The sequence below is a fragment of the Colossoma macropomum genome, unplaced genomic scaffold, assembly GCF_904425465.1.
Source record: "Colossoma macropomum unplaced genomic scaffold, Colossoma_macropomum, whole genome shotgun sequence".
NCBI classification, from domain to species: domain Eukaryota; kingdom Metazoa; phylum Chordata; class Actinopteri; order Characiformes; family Serrasalmidae; genus Colossoma; species Colossoma macropomum.
The window spans coordinates 22,546,313-22,562,400 of record NW_023494791.1 but is presented as its reverse complement, the minus strand read 5'-3'; the positions used below and the strand labels follow the sequence as shown (position 1 = coordinate 22,562,400).

General features: G+C 39.2%; 1 protein-coding gene across 5 annotated transcripts in view; it reads left to right on the top strand.

Annotated features, from left to right (window-relative positions):
• Positions 1 to 35: 35 nt before the first annotated feature.
• The window catches only part of LOC118810578 (sorbin and SH3 domain-containing protein 1), a 52,199-nt gene continuing 36,146 nt past the window's right edge, over positions 36 to 16,088 (top strand). For 4 of the 5 annotated variants that reach the window (XM_036574437.1, XM_036574438.1, XM_036574434.1 and 1 more), the window contains exons 1-4: positions 36 to 146; positions 13,236 to 13,278; positions 15,207 to 15,299; positions 15,486 to 15,602. In XM_036574437.1, the coding sequence (XP_036430330.1) occupies positions 15,269 to 15,299; positions 15,486 to 15,602 (148 nt within the window). In that variant the 5' untranslated portion in view covers positions 36 to 146; positions 13,236 to 13,278; positions 15,207 to 15,268. The remainder of the gene's footprint in view (positions 147 to 13,235; positions 13,279 to 15,206; positions 15,300 to 15,485; positions 15,603 to 16,088) is intronic. The other variant, XM_036574436.1, reaches the window with a different exon arrangement.

Sequence of the window (16,088 nt, the reverse complement as noted above, 5' to 3'; positions counted from 1 at the left end):
GCTCAGGAGGCGGGGCTTGTCGGAATACGGGTGGGGAAAAATAAATAGCGGCGGGCAGAGCGTGTTTAAATGAGCCGCTGGTGCGCGCAGCACTACGAGAAACGTGCGACGGTACAGCGGGAAAGCTGGAGTGTTTCCGCGGGCAGGTCAGTACGGACATGAACAATTAAAGTGCGACTGAAAACGACGGACGTCTGAACATTGTAGACGAGTCGTAGACACTAGACCGAGGAGAAAACCGTAAGCGCGTGCTTCATTAGCGTGAACCCCATTCTCCTGTCTCTGCTGGTGCTCTGCGGCGAATGTGCAGCGTTTGCAAAGTGCAGTAGGGCAGTGTCCTCACAGTGCTGGACTTGGGCTACTTTGGGCTTCCAGAGGACTCTAAACACGCCTGAGAGGCTCGAAATGTTCCTCTACTGGTAGTTTTCTTGAGTTGTAGTTACTTCTGTCTTAAATATAAGTGATGTAGACTGAGTGTGAAACTGTTATTGAGTGTCTGTGTGTGTTTGTGTGTGTGTCTGTGTGAGGAGAGAGGGAGCAATTGCTGACGTCAGTAGAGTAGACAGAGGCTGGCTAATTTGTATTCTGCAGAAAAAAGGGCCCAGAAATGTTCTCATCCTTAAGCAGCACTCATGCAGCCAAATAAGGAATAGCAGAGCCACATCTTAGGTGAGGCAGGCACAGCTAAGAGGCTTTAGACCCAGTTTGACAGAGAGAACTAGACACATCATTGTGTGGCTTTTACCTGTGAGGCTGCTCCTGGACTGAGTCAGCCCCTTTGCCTTTAGGCCTGTGTGCATTCTTGCTTGTTGGTGCTGAATGAGAAGTGGCTTTTGGATGTTTTACAGTGACCTGATTTGTCCCTGATGGGATGCAGACACTGCGGCATGGGCTGAGTGGAGCGTCCGGCGTGAACTTGCAGCCACATATGGGCCAACTTTTAAGAAAATGACTATAAGCTGAAATATTAATGGGTATAGCAGTGTCTACACGTGCTTCCGTTAATCCTGGACAATGTGGCCTCATCACCCTCGCCTAAATAAATCATGTGTCGACTCTGGCTTACACTTGTAGGCTGCCTGAGGGATCTGCCTGCCAAGCACAAGTAGATGGTATCATTCTTGTACATTTTGAAGCAAAAACACAGATCACCAGCAAAGGCAGTTTACACAAATCAAGGTGGAGCAAAAATGAAATGTTGTTAGAGTTTCACTCACTTGAAGTATCTACAGAGTGTCGAAAACTCACATTTGCACAACATACTTGACCGAAGTTTGATTCTGTAGTTTTGCACTGGAGCTGGAGGTGGGCGATATGGCAGAATGTAATATCATGATAAATCAAGTTTTTTATGATATGTAACGTGTCATGTCAAAATATTTATTATTTCTGACATTTCAAAAACACTACCAAAATTTTTTAATCCAATTACTTGTATTAAACATTTTACACAGTGCTTTACTCAATCCACGTAAACAGGGCCAATTGTGCTCTCTTTTTTCTCTTCCCATGTAGTTGGTAGGTCATTTTTAAGTACTGATGATATCCAAGATATGCTCAGAAAAGCATATTGTGACATCTTGTGATTTAATTTATTGTGATAATGATAAATATTGTCATAGTGCCCAACTATGATGTTCATGTAACTAACAGGTAATGGAAGACTTTTATTATATTAGCCCCTTAACTCCAGTGCAAAACTAAAGAAGCAAACCTTGAACCTCAAACATGTCTTGGCTGATCAACACTGTTTGGTGTAAGGGGAAAATATTGTAAATTAGGTTTTTCAGTTCCCCACTCTTTTAATGTCTTTGAATGCTTTGCTGTTGTGTATTTGGCCAGCAATGTGAGAAGTTGTTGAAGCGCTTCACCTTGTATGGACATGGCTTGGAAACATTTTGGTCTGTTACATGCCTGCTGTGGTGGGATATTTTTAAACATTTCTTGGGAAATCGTAGATTATCTCAGAGACACATTTGTTTAAAAATGTTAAAATATCACTCCAGTTGGGTCCACAACACAGATCAACTTCCCAGACGTGATGAGGCAGTTGATGAAAGGATGGATGCGAGATCATTTCTGTTCAGCAGTTGAGAGTCGAGCAGCTCTAGTAATTAGCACCTAGTAGATAAACTTGTTGTATTCGCATGTAATATGGTAATTCTGGAATGTCAGTGGGGCTAAAGAGATTATTTAATTTTCGCTCGGGTGGACCACTGGGAAATACTGAAGCTTTAAATGTCATTGTAATTTGGTGGAGCTTATAATCTGTGGGTATCTGTGGATGGTGCCAACCTGAGAGAGCTGCTGAAACTTCATTTAGACATCATTTTGTACTCTTCATGCTTCATTTCACCCTTCATTTACAATTTTAATAGACATTCTTTTGTAAAACATCTTCTGAGCATTTTTAGTCTAACTCTAAAGCAATCACAAAAACTGTGGTATTGACCTGTATCTGTAGTGCTAGAGGACAAATTCCTTCAGTTATGTAGTGAATGAACTGTTCTGATGATTGCCTGTATGCCAGTTAGAAAGCTCTTGTGTAACTGTCACTTTCCCACATTTTATTATTATTTTAAAGTGGAGAGTATCTTTCAAAATAGACAATTCATTTGTGCATGTGTTGTAGACGTGGGCTCTCATAGGCCAAGGTTAAACCATGTGTCGTGGACAGAGTGTCCACGACTAGGTAAACTAGGTGAAAGATTCCAGCATTTGGGTGAAATTCCAATGTTAGCCTACCTGGCTAACGTCCCCTTCGTCTGATTGATGAATAATTTGTGTTGGCTGGTTAATTTTTTATAACCTTTGTGTAGAATCATGTTACGTGTGTCCAGTGTTCTGAGGAGACAGTCAGAAACGTCATGAAACTCAGCTTCAATGATTTGGCATTGACAGACTGAAGTACCATTCGTTATAATTTCAGTGCTTTGAGACAGATCAGACAGCGGTTTACTAGCGTGATAGAGTCTGTATGTGTGCTAGCAAAAATTACAGGTGATAACAACTTTAAATAATGCCAGACAGGCAGTGTGATCAAGCTGTTATGATCAGTCATAGCACATTTTGTTGTCGTTGATGCTTTAGGATTTAAGTGGGGTTGTAAGAAAACTCCAAAGGAATAGAACATCAGTGAAGATGTGAAGATGTTTTCTCAGCCTTAATTTATTTGTGAACAGGAAGCGCAATATGATAATATTTATCATTACAATAACTAACTTTGAAGTTTTGTATTTTCAGTGTGTTTCTTGTTCTCTGTTCCAACTTCTCAAACCAAAAATATACATTGTGTATCATAAAATATCGTGTATTATGATGTTGTATTTTTGCCATATTGGCCACCCCCACATGTAAATATTTATTTCTGAGAGCATGGGAATTTTAGCTTTTACTATCAAGTTATAAACACTGGCGTTATCTGAATAGGGTATGTTTACAAATAAGTAATTATGCATGAGAGCAGATTGTATGAGGGAAAAGAGAAACTTAAACATGCTCAGATCAGATGACATTTTTCTCTACAAATCAAATAAGTTTGATTTTTCACATATAGTAGTTGATGTCTTTTCCTTTCCTCATTCATATTCATGATTCGATGGTTGCCCATGAAACCCGTTGTTTCATCCTGCTTATGTAGCGTGAACAGAGCTGAGAACAATCTGGTAATGGCATGTATGTGGTCATTATAAACACCCATCAGCACTGCAATGATTGAGGAGTCGTCCACCGGATGTTTCTACCACAGACACCTGATTCTCTCTGTCCACATTGTGTTAATGTTACCCCACGTTGCCTAGCAACCCTCTGTCTCCCCCCTCACCCTCCTTCGCCCCGGTTGGCTGCGGTGGATGTGAGAGTGGTACTCAACGTGTGTGCCTATGTGCGAGCGTGTTTTTGTTAGTGCTACGCATTTCAAGGTCTTTGCGCACAAAGCAGCATACTAATGAATTAAAGTAAACAAGGCGGCGAACAGACAATTTATGGTTCAGTTTGGACTGCGCTGACAGATTTCTCCTTTCACTTCTTGCTGGCCTAGCAGATTGTAGAGCAGCTGGCAGAGATGGCGGAGGGCTGTTTGGCTGGGAAGGCCTCTACTTAAAGACGCAGATCACACTGACCACTCACGGCCCTTATCATGTGCTTATATGGAGTTTCTTTGTATATTCAGTTTATGTTATTATCCAACACACAGGTGACACTTGATGAGGATCAAGTTGACGTGAAGGATCAAGTTGATTTAGTAGTTCAGTAAGCAGACTCATTTTCTCTTTTCAGGGTGCTGGTAGTTCACATTGGCTCACAAGGGTGTTTGTGTGTGCCTATCTCACATAGTTGCATAAGTGTGTTATCGTTCTTTATAAAGGTGATGTAGTGGCAGCATTACTCAATAGTGAGCTGTAGAGTCTTCTGTCATGATGCTATGGAGGCACTTAAAATGGCTGGATTATCACAGAGCTGTTTTTAGGTGTGACGGAACAGTCTGCATCCCCCCGACCAAATTATCGGTCCACACTCACATAACAGAAGGCTCCGAAACAGTTGTCACAGTCTGCATTCCACACATTAACTCAGAAATGTCTACTGAAGAGGCTCTTGCGATAGCAATCTAGCATCATGACTAGCAATCATAGCAGTGCAGTAGTGGGATCTAATTATCATATCAGGATGGATTTTGTCAGGATCATTATTCTATTTTGAGAGAAGCTGAATGAGCTTTTGTGGGTGTTTTTGTTGCGTTTACTTTAGCACAGAAGAGTTTAGCTAAGACCTGAGTGCTGTTTACTGTGAAATAGAGGTGGGCGATGTGGCAAAAATCTAACATTGTGATACTTAAAGAAATTTTCACAATATACAATATGTCACTGTATAAATTATTCAGATGTCTGATCAGTTGGGACAGAGAAAAATAGAAAAAGCAGTGCTACATTTAAAAAAATACTATCAAAACTGTGAACACAATGATTTTTATTCAATATTTGGCATACTGTGTTGCACTAAATTCAGTGAAATGGGACTAATTTTGCTCTCTTTATAATGAAACATGCAGTTTTTTCAGTGCTCTACAAATACTGATGATACGCACCATATGTTTAGAAAACCATAGTGCATTTTATTGTGACATAATTTTTCCTGATAACTATTTTATATATATATATATATATATATATATATATATATATATACAGTCATATTGCCAAGCACTACTGTGAAATAAAATGTGTGGCCACTAGTTTTAAGAGGTTAAAAATTCTGATAATTGATAATATAAGCTGATATAATTTTGTAGTTGTATTGTGTATTGTAGATTTTCATGTTATACTACAATACCTTTAGTTAAACTATTCATTGCTGACAGATGTGATTATTAGTTCTCAGCTGTCACAGCAAAAATTTAAATTAGCATCAGAAACACAGTCTAAAATAATTTAAATATTGTAGCTCCAGGGTGGAGCTACACAGAAGTTTTTGCTGTTTTTGGTTTCTGCTACCTTTGATTTTTCTTATTTTTCATTGTTGTTGTTTTTTTTTTATAAATACATTTTTTTTGTGTTATCACATGTTGTTCTCTTGCTAAAGACGAGAATAGCGAGAATATATCTGGATACATTTTCCATGTTTTTGCTGTTCTAACTATGAACAGCAAAAACATTCTATATTTTTGTTAGTAGATGGCACTACGAACAGTAGCCAATGCTGAGAACAAGTAAGATCGATTTGTAAATGTCAAGAGAACTGGTCATTTGTAAATGAAAAGCAAGTTATGCCGTTATGTACGTTATGCGAGAAATGTGACCTGCCCCTTTTTACACACAAGTGTCATTGATGTGAGGAACGAGCCACCTTCTTCACTTTTGGATGGAGTGATATGGTTAACTGCGTCATTTGGTTCTAACACTGAGGTTGAAACATTCATATAAACAATTGTCACCAAAGTGTGGCAGTCAGAATCCTAGTCATCAATCCAAATGCCTAAATATTTATAGCAAGCGACGTGCTCTGTGGATGCCCCCTTTAGGATGCAGTTTTTACCAAATTACAGTCTACGGGGCCCTGAGCATTTCCCTCCATTAGGATCAGTTAGATCAAAGATATTTTATTACTGGATTTTATTATTTATATATATATATATATAGAGAGAGAGAGAGAGAGAGACAGCAATATCATGTACGTTATTCTATTTGAACAGAAGTTCTGTCTTTACACACTCTTCCAGCCAATCAGCTAATTAACAAGCCCTTCATGAGTTGAACTGGCTGTGGTAAAGCAGGGAAGAAAGTGTATTTATATATATAATACAAATTAGGTCCATCAAATGATTAAAACAATGAAACGCTGAATGGTCACATTATTTTATGTAGTTATTCGTGATGAATTACATTTGTCTTATTTGCTTTCACCTTAAAACTACACTTCGTAAGTTTGGGGATTTGGTGACCTCTCTGGTGGAAATGTGTAATTGCACACAACATGTGGCATTTTGTAACATCAGTTGTACTTTGGAACCCTTCCCTGAGCAGATGAATCTGATGATTATGAGCATGTTGAAAGAGTATTCAAAAAGAGCTCAGTTACAACTTGGTGGACAACAGGTCATCTAAGTTTGTAAGTGAATTATCTACTGTCTATTGTCATCATATCTTCATCAGTATAATGTTAATTTTGCATTTCAGACCTGGACGTTGAGTCGGACCGTCGTTCTGTGCCTGCACGTGTGATGGTAATACGTGAAGACATATGATGTGGTTCAAAAAACTCCCACAAAATCGGACCCCATGTCTTTGACTTTTAAATGATCATTTCAGGCTTTACAAAGCGACCTGAAAATCACGTGATTTCCATAGTGTGAATGCAGTTTCAGTTTTCATCACCAGCGGCTAGTGAGAGCACCAGTGGCAGCATGTTTTATCCAGTGAGCGTATATATCAGATATACAATCAGTAATTCTAACTCCGTGATTTTAGCCTCTTGCTTTCGTACTGCTATGGTACGTCTTGTTGGTTTATCCGTATTTCTCCCGTGAGCACTGTCTGGCGTCCTCTGGTGCTAATGCTACTGATGTTACTAGCATCAGTGCTGTGTTTTGCTTCCTTCAGTGATTAACTAATTAATCCCAGCATTAATTCTGGCAGTAACAGGAAATACAGTCACAGAATCTTAGCAAAAGCAGCTGTGCTTCAGGATGGAACTAAGGATGGTTTGAAGGGTCAAACTAGGATACTGCATTAACAGCATTAAAAAGGGGGCTTAGTCAATCATTTATTGCATTATTAATGCGTTAACTTTGATACCACTAGTACAAAAATATCACTGCTGTCAGAAACCTTGTATCTCCAAAGTTAACTTAACAGGAGAAGGAAAATAAAATCGTTACTTTAAATGGAAGTTCATAGAACCTTTATTTGCGAGTCATTTTGGAGCATTTTTATTAGTCCATTCATCATAAAACTTTAGTTGTAAAGGGCAGCTATCATTTTCAAATTCTGTAAAAAAGTACAAAATGACAAAAATGAATATACATGATTTTGTTTTGACAACAGCGACATTTTCCCCCTCCGAATGTATATGTGTATATATAACATACAGTGGTGTGAAAAAGTGTTTGCCCCTTCCTGATTTCTTATTCTTTTGCATGTTTGTCACACTTAAATGTTTCAGATCACCAAACAAATTTAAATATTAGACAAAGATAACACAAGTAAACACAAAATGCAGTTTATAAATGAAGGTCTTTATTATTAAGGGAAAAAGAAATCCAAACCTACAGGGCCCTATGTGAAAAAGTGATTGCCCCCTAAACCTAATAACTGGTTGGGCCACCCTTAGCAGCAACAACTGCAATCAAGCATTTGCGATAATTGGCAATGGCAATGAAATTGGCGCTGTGGAGGAATTTTGACCCACTCATCTTTGCAGAATTGTTGTAATTCAGCCACATTGGAGGGTTTCCGAGCATGAACTGCCTTTTTAAGGTCATGCCACGGCAGCTCAATCAGATTCAGGTCAGGACTTTGACTAGGCCACTCCAAAGTCTTAATTTTGTTTTTTCTTAAGCCATTCAGAGGTGGACTTGCAGGTGTGTTTTGGATCATTGTCCTGCTGCAGACATTACATGGGCTTCATTTATAAACTGCATTTTGTGTTTACTTGTGTTATCTTTGTCTAATATTTAAATTTGTTTGGTGATTTGAAACATTTAAGTGTGACAAACATGCAAAAGAATAAGAAATCAGGAAAGGGGCAAACACTTTTTCACACCACTGTATGTCAAAGTTTTTGAAACTATATATCATTAAGGATTACATTTTCACTCTTGTATATTAATAGTAAACTTACATTTTTTATTTGTTCTATTTACTGTTTTTTTTTTATTTTCTTTGCTGTTTAATTTTATTTTCTTTGCTGTACTTTTAGTTTTATGAAGTTATCTTTACTCCTTTTAGTCCTCTGTTTTGTGTAAAATGCTCGGCTACATTGTAAATGAGAGTCACCCTCAGTGTACTCTGAGTTTAAACAAAGGTTGCTTGCTTGCTTGATTGAGTATCTATATTACTCTATCATCTATAATTGAAACTCATCAAATGTAGTTTTAAATGGACTCTTAGTAAAAAAGTCTCTTTAAACCCTGTTGGGCAATGGCATTATGGCCTGGTCAGACTTTGTGAGATATCTACATCATAGATAAAGGCTGTTTGTCAGGCCTGGACAGTGATAGAGCCGCGCATGCTCGGACACCCCCTTGTTCTGTGAACGCCTGTTGTCCTTGTCGTGCCTGCCCCGGCTGACCAGAGCCATGCCAGGAACCTTTGACTCGTCCCTGCTACTGTTTACTCACCACCCATGCAAGTTTCTGATATGAACTCGCAATGAAGCCTGCCTGTATGTGAGCCCACACTTCAGTTTCTCTATCTGTCACTAAATTTACATATTTCAGTTTCATAGTAGTTACTGAATAATAAGTTTTAATATTAACAACTGCATAATAAGCCTGTGGTTTGTGGCCTTACATGTATCATTATTTCTGGTTTCTTTCTTTGGTAGCCCTCAACAGCCTGTGTGGTTTGCTTTGGTCACTGAGAGATCAGCATTGGTCTGGCGGTCAGCACTAATGTGTGGTTAATGACATCAGGGGCTGTTTACAGAGGGCGCTTTCTCCTGGTTAATATGTCAGAGAGTGTAAATTGTAAAATGCCATTGGTGTCACAAAAATGGAGTATTGTGTACGCAGTATCAGAGACCACCCTCCATTTATTTAATTTCTAGTCAAAACAGCCATTAAGTACAAGTTAGGATATATAAGCTTGCATAAGGAAGGGAAAAGTATTATTAAAAGATTATTAAAAGAAAAAATATTAGAAGCGATAAAGAAAATGGGACTCCTAACAACCTGGTAGACCACCACAACTGTCACCATCAGTTAAACAGTACTTAAAGTGTTCATCTTTGAGAGAGAGGAGAAAATCAAGCTTTACTCTTGCTTCAGATCTGAAAAAATCCACAGGTGTTTCTGTCTATCCTTCCACTGTGAGACAAAAAACTCTATGTGAGACAAAAAGCACTATGAGTCTGAAAGGATCTGTAGCTGCCAAGAAGCCCTTACTAAGAAAAGGAAATAGACAGAAAAGAAGAACATTTGCAGATCAAACAAAAAAGCTGCTGGTGGTTCTCAGAACAATGGACTGACCACCCCAGAGTCCAGATCTCAGTATCACTGATAGTTTGGAATTACTTGGATCGTGAGAGACAGAACATACAACCAGCTTCTAAGGCAATAGAAATTTCTTTGAAAAACTGAAAGCAAGTCTCTTAAAAAACTGGAAGCTGTAATAAAGGCAGTCAGTGAACAGTTTACTTGTTTACAATTTAATTGTTGCGGCTTCTGTGTAAATTGACTTATATGTTTTCTTTTTTTCCGGCATTGAAAATGAATAACTCAGACAGGTCCCTTTTGACTGCAAAATAAAGGGTGGTCTCTGACTTAAGACACTGGCCATATCCACATTTAATCTATCAAACGGCAGGCTTTGCTCAGTTATTAATCTTAAGACCTAGTATTTAGTAACTACTGTGTTATTCAGTGACTACTATTAAAGTAATATGTAAATTATGAAGTAATGAGAGTGAGGAATTGAGTTTTGGGCCAACATACAGGCCCTTCGAACGTGAGAGGTTAAAGAAGAATTTAAATAGAAGAACTGAAGAGGTTTAGACTTCTCTAGGAGTCTTACCTTCAGTGCTAATTTATAAAATAAAATTCTTATTTAACATTAAAGGTTAGGTGTGGGTGATGCTCACCAAACCTGAATTGTAATAATATATGTTGGGCTCCTTAAAGAGCAGACAGGGACTGCTTTTGCATCCAGCCTCTTTAGTCTTTAGTTTTGTTATCATTCACTGTGCTGACAGTGACTGTAGTGTGCTAAAATAAGGCATGTACAGATCCAGGCTAGCTGAGGAAAACGCAGGAGGCGCATACATTTCCTTTTACGCTGCAGTTGTTTAAACGTTACTGCTGGGAGAGCGGAGGAGCGGAGAAGCTGGAACAGTTGGAGCGCGTCAGTGCGGGCCGCGGGCCAGCGTGTCTGCTGAAGATGTTTACGGTACTGAGAGGGTCTTCTCAATTAAAGCGGTCCGGCTGCTGGTCTCCAGCACTCCTCTAGAGCCATGTTTGGAGCTGTGCGCTATGATCCAGCGCGGCCCTGCTCTATCTCTACCCCCCTCTGCCATTTGTTGACAAAGCAAAAGTCAAACGCTGACTTACGTAACTAGTCTCTCTCTCTCTCTTTCTTCTTCTCTCTGCATACAGCAGACCCCCGTCTACAGCTCTTTTGTGTACTAATGCGGCGCTCTTTTTCACAGTGAGGTAATCCCCTAGAGACTCCTGGATGGAATATCATAGTAAATTTGTCCATGTGCCTCCCTTTGAGATGTTGATGGTAGATGAAGAAGCAAGCAGGGATGCAGACAGTGCTCTACAGTTACATTCTAGAGGCTTCTGGATTAGCATGAAACGATTTTGCTGCTTTTTTTGTGAAACTTGATCACAGACATAACACCATATGTTAGAAGTCCAGTTTAAAGACAGTCTGCTGATTGTGTTTAAATAGGTGCCATTGGTTATAAATCATGTTTAACCCTCTGAAACAAAAGCATAAAAGTGGCCTGGGCATGTCTTTGTATCTGTATATAATGTAATTAGACTATCATCAAGTAATCCTATACAGCACAAACTTAGCAGTTCAGTAATGCCTGTTATTCAGTATAAAACATTAAAAATAAACCCAAAACTAAATAATTTTCCTTAAATTTGTGCTGAACACATTTCTGGACTGTTCTAAAATCTGTGCTGTTGCAGACTGATTTTAGACCTTCAAAATAAGGTTGAAGTAGGAAATCAGGAATGTTGGTACCAGGTTTCTTTTCTAGTTTTACATTCTGATGTTCAAACGTATGTATTGTGTAATACTCTCTGTCATTTTCATATTTGGAAACCCTTTATTCATCCTACTGTTGACATCACTAGGTTTCTATCTGTGGCATGCCCATCAGGCCCACTTGTTTTATGCGTATGTCTGTCTGGAATGTGGCAGACCGGCTGGGGACTGAAACCTCCCTAACTGCCTCTAACGAGTGAGTGGCAAATATGACGAGCTATCCCTTGGTGCTCTTGATCAGGTGCCTGTGATCCTAACAAAAGAGCTCGTGCTGGTGTTGACTGTAGAATAACGCCATGGTCAGTGCTCAGTCTGGCCTGTGCCCTGTTCCCCAGCCTCCAGACGCTCCTGAACAGCAGTTTGGCTGTCTACACGATGGACATTTGAATTCTGAGAAGGTATGAGATATTTGCTATCTCTCATGCGGATGCCTGGTATGTTAGATGGGGATGAGGAGTTTGATGGTGTAATTTGGTCTAGACATGTTAAGTAGGTGCCACATTCCCAGGTGGCAAGTGGTGACAGGTCCATCTTGGTGGTCGTGGTGTGGAAACAATCAAAGCATGGTCAAGGTTGAGTCCTTGGAAGAGAAAAGGACAGTATGGCCGTCTCCCGTTCCAAGCCTCACCAAACAGGGACTGTTTAAGAGAGTGTTTCTCTCTTTGGACAAGGACCTTATGAGTGTTGCACTAAGGAAAACCCACTGTAAGGGATCAGAATAAGACGAGCTAATGTAACATTTAACTGATAGTGTTTGATAGTGGCAAATTATGAAACTAACTAGATCTTTTTATAACAGACAACATGAGGATAGGTAACTGTGCTCAGTAAATATATATGCACATAGCATTAATCGCTGTTGTGTTTTAGATATTTGGTAAACAGTGGGAAAATGAATGAAATTTTTATCCCTCTACTTTAGTGTGCAGTTTGATACACACTTTTTTCTTCTACTTTATTGCATTACAAATTGCTGTTACATATTTGCTTGTCTGAGACAGTGACTGAGGACCATTTCCATTTAGGATTATGCAAAGCAGTGACTATGCTAACCAGAGCTCTTTGAGAGAACTGCGGTTAATATTCATTCTAAAGGCTTAATATTTCAAGTGCTTGTAGACCCTTTGTTGTGGTAACAATAAATTTCACTGGTTCATTTATTTTGGTAATCATTTTTCTGAGTATAGCTTTATAATTCATGTTATTTCTGATTTTGAGTTTGTGACAGGTGTATCTGCCTTTTTAGAATGACAAAACTTTGGGTGTGTAATTTCCAAAAATCATTTGATTGATATAGAACCTTTACATGTCAGTTTAGGGATAGTGTCTCGTGTTTGTGTGTATGTATATCACATATTTTATCAGCTCCACTTACCATAAAGGTGCACCTTGTATTTTTTTGGGTGGTGGATCACGTGTCGTCTCTGACATGGTGTGTGTGTATATATATATATATATATGTATATATATAGGTCTTGTTTATTGGTATTTTGGTTTAAAGAATGGAAAGTGTAAAAAGCTTTCTTTTATATAATCATTAAACTGATGCACATCATTTAACTCAGAAAACAAATCTGTTTCGGGTTAAATAACTTGGGTTAAATTATTTGTTTGTAATTGTGCATTTAGCCAGGCTAGTTCTGAAGAGCTCCCATGGTCTTATAATACATGCAAAGATTATGGCAATGTCTTTCTAAAGCTTATGATGTCCTGTATACAGTTTTGTCACATCTAGAGGTAGAGAAGAACCTTTTCTGCATCTTTGTTCCCGTGTTTGATCTCTTCTTTCACTCTTCACAGGGCTCTCCAGCAGGGGGCACAGTGCGATTTGATGCCACCCCTGGTGAGTCTTTCACACTTTGCTTCATTTCTGCCTGTCTGCTTTTGGATTTTATCCATAAGCTTTCTGAGTTCTGGGTGCAACAACATTTAACCATGAAGATGGACCTCCTGAGCAGCTCCTCAAATACTTTTACTGTCTGAAGGCTCACAATACCAATGACAGCGGAAGTAGTAGTAAAGTAGCAGTAGTAAATTAGCTGAGGTGGACCACATGCTCATCCCACTTGCCAAAATGATATATTGATAATTCTTCTGTAGGAACAACCAGATGAATCCCAAACAGTTCTGTTTATAATTCTTTTTATTTTAGGAGTGTAGAATGGCCTATGGATCATTTTTCCTCCATAGTAATATTGAAACACTGAAATTCTTAAATTGAAATTTAGTGTTCCTGCTGAAAACGCTTTCTATTCCATTACCAGTTCTAAATTGGGAACTATTTATATATTAATGTTATATTTAGATTAGTAGGCAAAATTGTGCAGTCTGAAGTCTTTCAATGCTTACCCATTGTAATTCATTGTCCGCATTATGGTCAATACGTACATTCTGTTCACAGCGCTTTGAATCACCCATGTTTTCCGGCATATAGTTGATTTCTTGCTGTAGGAAGGCTCATGAGTGAGCAAACACACACAGGCTCTCTCTGTGCTCCCTGCTGGATTACAGTATTGTTGAGTTTGTGTCCCTCTTTGCCGGGGCCTCTACATCCTTCAACCCATCTATCTTTCCTCGCTCGCTCTCATGTGTTAGCTTTCTTTCCCCTGACAGCGGGGGTGTTTATTTGTTCTTTGTAGTACTTTGTACTAAATAAGAGAGGGGTTAGAATGGAAATACAAACAGAAAAAAACTTACAAAGTATATTTAGGATACAACGGTAAGGGAATTTAGGGCCGATGCCGACGTCCAGTATTTTTCAGGAACATATCTGTTGTTGCTGATACATAAACATTTTGAAAGTGTAGAAATTGGAGCTAAACCTACATGGATTAGCATAAAGGAAAAATAGATTTCTGTAGGGTTAAAAATGCAGCAAAATTAATAAAATGCAGATCTTTTTAACACCATAAAAACTATACATACAATAAATCTTATCAAATATCGGTTTTAAGTATCGGTCAGATCTAAACAGCAGCATAAAGAATTATCTGCTGATACTGATAGAAAGCAAGTATCATCATGCATCACTAAAGAATAAACACCGATCAGGCATATCATTATGACCACTTCCTTGTTTCTATGCTAATTGTCTATTTTATCAGCTGTGTCTGATCCACTCAGACCAGCGCAACACACGCTGACACACCACATCAGTGTTACTGTAGTGCTGAGAATGATCCACCACCCAAATAGAACCTGCTCTGTGAGGGTCCATGGGGGTCCTGACCACTGAAGAACAGGGTAAATGGGGGCTAACAAAGTATGCAGAGAAACGGATGGACTACAGTCTGTAATTGTAGAACTACAAAGTGCACCTATATAGTAAGTGGAGCTGATAAAATGGACAATGAGCATAAAACAAGGAGGTGGTCATAATGTTATGCCTGATCGGTATGAAATAGACCAAGTAGACATTGCAACAGCTAAAATTCACTTTCAACGCAAAACTTTAATTTCTGATTTGGATCATAATCATATAACCTGACACCAGAGGCCCCTCAAATGATGATTCAGTCATGATGGCATTCTCATTGTTGTGTATGAACTCACAAGTCCAGTCAGTCCAACAAATAACAAACTGCTTTCGGGCTGCGTTACATTCTGCTGTTATACTTATCCTTTTTAACATTCTATTGTACCTCATTTACTTCCAGTGTAAATTGTGAGATGATGCAATGCAATACTGAATAACATGTAATCAGTCTTGAATAGTACTAATTGTCTGAAGCATCTCACTTATGCTCACACGTGGTTGCTTGTATCCGGCAGCGCGTCCACTCCTTTCGAGTCCACGCAGCCTCTCTGCTGTGCGGGTGACTCCTCTGAGGACCATGAAGAGCTCCCCTGACCTTATGCCCACTGGTGAGAGCATCTGTTATTTCCCACAGTCCACAAACACAGAGTTTACCTCTAAAGTCAAACTCACTAAAGCTTGTTGAGTGACACAGTCCTGATCTGGTGTTAGATATAATGAACAAGCCTGTTTTAACAGCCATTTTATCTCATTTGTTTGTCTTCTACTGTTTCTTATGTGTCGCTGCCCCGCAGAGTTGGATCCCACTCGTGTGTGTAAGGGGAAGGGTGCTGTAACCCTGAGAGCCACACTAGTCCACATCGACGATGAAGACTGTTTCCCCCAAGAGTCAGCCACAAACCCAGCCAAGTGTGAGTTAGAAGGCGTTTCCGTCCGTGTTTTAACTCTTTTTTCTGAATGATGTGCATAATAAAGTGCACAGTTTTGTGTTCAGTGGTTCTGTTTCACTTACATATATTTATGTGTATAATTGATATCAATAATTAATTTGATCAATAATAAAACTTAGTCAATAATTTGGTCCATTGAATTCATCTCTCAGCACCCAAGTTAAAAGTGCCCGAGTGTTTTGATAGGAAACACACTCAGCAACGTTTGATGGGCGGCTTGGTTGCTCGGCAGCGCAAATAACTTTCGATGAGAGCTCATATTTACCGGGGTCTGTCACAGAAAGCTTTTGTCTAGAACTCCCACATTGGGTGCTGGGACCGCCGCATGGAGTTATTGGTGATCATAGTGTTAGAGCTATGCTGGCTTGCTGCCAGGACATGGGGGAGATGCTTTAATTATTGCGCCAGAATAAAAAGGCCAGTGAAACAAACACTTCTTACAGTGGA